The sequence below is a fragment of the Pavona decussata genome, unplaced genomic scaffold (assembly GCF_977016875.1).
Source record: "Pavona decussata unplaced genomic scaffold, jaPavDecu1.1 SCAFFOLD_81, whole genome shotgun sequence".
NCBI classification, from domain to species: domain Eukaryota; kingdom Metazoa; phylum Cnidaria; class Anthozoa; order Scleractinia; family Agariciidae; genus Pavona; species Pavona decussata.
In genome coordinates, this window is record NW_028145499.1 from 182,501 (window position 1) to 185,000 (window position 2,500).

At 46.0% G+C, this 2,500-nt stretch overlaps 3 protein-coding genes across 3 annotated transcripts in view; all 3 read left to right on the plus strand.

Moving 5' to 3' along the window:
- Positions 1-2,500, plus strand: part of LOC146476058 (microfibril-associated glycoprotein 4-like) — a 207,812-nt gene that overhangs the window by 87,051 nt on the left and 118,261 nt on the right. The window lies entirely within an intron of this gene.
- Positions 1-2,500, plus strand: part of LOC146476063 (microfibril-associated glycoprotein 4-like) — a 125,893-nt gene that overhangs the window by 5,132 nt on the left and 118,261 nt on the right. The gene's annotated exons all lie outside the window — the stretch shown is intronic.
- Positions 1-2,500, plus strand: part of LOC146476064 (uncharacterized) — a 6,549-nt gene that overhangs the window by 2,867 nt on the left and 1,182 nt on the right. Inside the window, exon 1 of the mRNA XM_085114996.1 lies at positions 1-2,500. This exon is cut by the window's left edge and continues 2,867 nt beyond it; it is cut by the window's right edge and continues 1,182 nt beyond it. Within this exon, the coding sequence (XP_084971122.1) occupies positions 1-2,500 (2,500 nt within the window).

Consider the following 2,500-nt stretch of genomic DNA (forward strand, 5'->3'; position numbering starts at 1 on the left):
GGGTCTGCTTATTGGACTGAATTGCCCAAGCGCCCTACGTCCAAGAGAAATCGTTTACGGCAAAGATTCAGACCCGTACGCAGTTCGGTCGCTCCTCGGATGGTACGTCAACGGGCCCCTCTGTAATCCACAGCCGAGTAGCCAGATTACATGCAACCGAATCAATCTTAGCCCTGAAGATACTATAATTACCCCTCGGGGATATCTAGTCACACAGAGAAAGGTGAAGGAGCGGATAACTCCACAAGCAGTTAGTCAGATGTTCGAGTTGGACTTCTCTGAACGAGAAAAGGGGACAGCAATGTCACGTGAAGACATCAAGTTCTGCGAAACGGTGGAGAGCGGCATCGTTCATCTCGATGACCTGCATTATGAGATGCCCCTCCCATTTAAGCATCAGAACGTTCAGCTCCCTAACAACTATGCACAAGCAGAAAAGCGTCTGACTGGCCTAAAAAGGCGTCTGAAGGCCGATGACAGATATTGTGCAGATTACTGCAGTTTTATGGCTGATATCATCTCCAAAGGATATGCTCGCAAGGTGAATGACGAGTTCAAAGATGAGGTTGGAAGAACCTGGTACCTTCCTCATCACGGGATCTATCATCCGCAGAAGTCGAAAGTACGAGTGGTGTTCGATTGTTCGGCCACATTTGAAGGACAGTCCTTGAATGACAAGCTTCTTCAGGGACCGGATCTTACAAGTAACCTCCTTGGCGTGCTAACCAGATCTCGCCAGGAGAAGTACGCCTTTATGGCGGACATCGAGAAGATGTTCTTTCAAGTGAGAGTTAGAAAGGAAGATCAAAGTTTCCTCAGATTCTTGTGGTGGCCAAATGGAGACTTGGAGCAGAAAGCCGAAGAGTATTGTATGACTGTGCACCTTTTCGGGGCAGTATCGTCTCCTGCATGTGCCAACTATGCACTTCAGCGTACAGCAGACGACAATGAAGACAACTATGGAACTGAGGTAGCCAACACCCTTAGAAGGAACTTCTATGTAGATGATGTTCTAAAATCTGCAAGCAGCGAGGACAAAGCTATCGATCTAGCGAAGGACGTCAAGGCAGTTTGCACGAATGGGGGATTTAACTTGACTAAGTTTGTGGGCAACACTGAACGCATCATTAACTCAATTCCTGACGAGCACAGAGCAGAGAATGTGAAGAGCCTTGCACTTGGCCAAGATAAGTTGCCCATTGAAAGAGCGCTAGGAGTCATTTGGTGCATCAAATCAGATACCTTCAACTTCAGGATTGAACTTAAGGATAAGCCTTGCACACGTAGAGGCATCCTTTCAACGATTAGTTCCATCTACGACCCCTTAGGTTTCATCGCTCCGGTAGTACTTGTTGGAAAGAAGATATTACAAGACATCTGTCAGTCTAACAGCTGGGATGAACCCGTTGACGATGCAACCAAAAGCAGATGGGAAAAATGGCGGAATGAACTTTGCTTACTTGAAAGTTTAAAAGTGCCAAGAAGTTTCAAGCCCGCAGAATTCGGAAAGATTGTGTCTGCACAGCTCCACTGTATGTCTGATGCTTCGACGTGTGGGTACGGACAGTGCTCATATTTGAGACTTGAAGACGAGAGAGGGAAAGTACATGTGTCGTTTGTTATGGGAAAGGCCCGAGTAACACCGAAGAAGATAGTCAGTATCCCGAGATTGGAATTGGCTGCTGCCACAATTTCTGTCAATATTGGGGACAAGTTAAAGGATGAATTGGAGTATGAGGACATAAAGGACTACTACTGGACGGACAGTAAAGTCGTTTTAGGCTTTATAAGTAATGAATCTCGTCGTTTTCATACCTACGTAGCCAACAGAGTTCAGCTTATCCACGAGCACACTACACCTTCACAATGGCACTATGTGGAAACTGCATTGAATACTGCTGACGAAGGGTCGAGAGGTATGTCTCCAAAGGACTTTGTTGAGAAGGCGGCATGGATCACGGGTCCTGACTTCCTGAAAGAACCTGCAAAGAGCTGGCTGAAGGAAGAAACGTATGAAGACCACGTGGATCCAGATTCCCCTGAAGTCAAAAATGTCAAGGTTAACATTAGCACGGTGAAAGAGAGCAGTGATATTGTCAAGAGACTTCGACGATTCTCCAGTTGGTTTAAAGCAAAGATGGCTGTAGCACTTTGCCTGAAATACAAGAGACATCTCAGAGATAGAGTCCTGTCCAAGAGAAAAGTGTCCAGCTGTTTGGCATCTGATGAAGGACCTGCCGGACGTAAGGATGTCAATTCTACACGAGTCAACGTAGCTGACTTAGAAGAAGCAGAAATGGAGATCATAAAGCACGTACAAAGAAATGAGTTCCCGTCAGAAATTAAAAGTCTGCAAGACGTTCAAGAGAAAGTCGTCTACGGTAGTCGTAAGTCAGACAAAGAAAAGAAAGCCCTGTTCAGGAAGACAAGTTCTCTCCGCATGTTGGATCCAGTTCTAGACGGTGATGGTGTTATGAGAGTTGGTGGAAGAATACGGAAG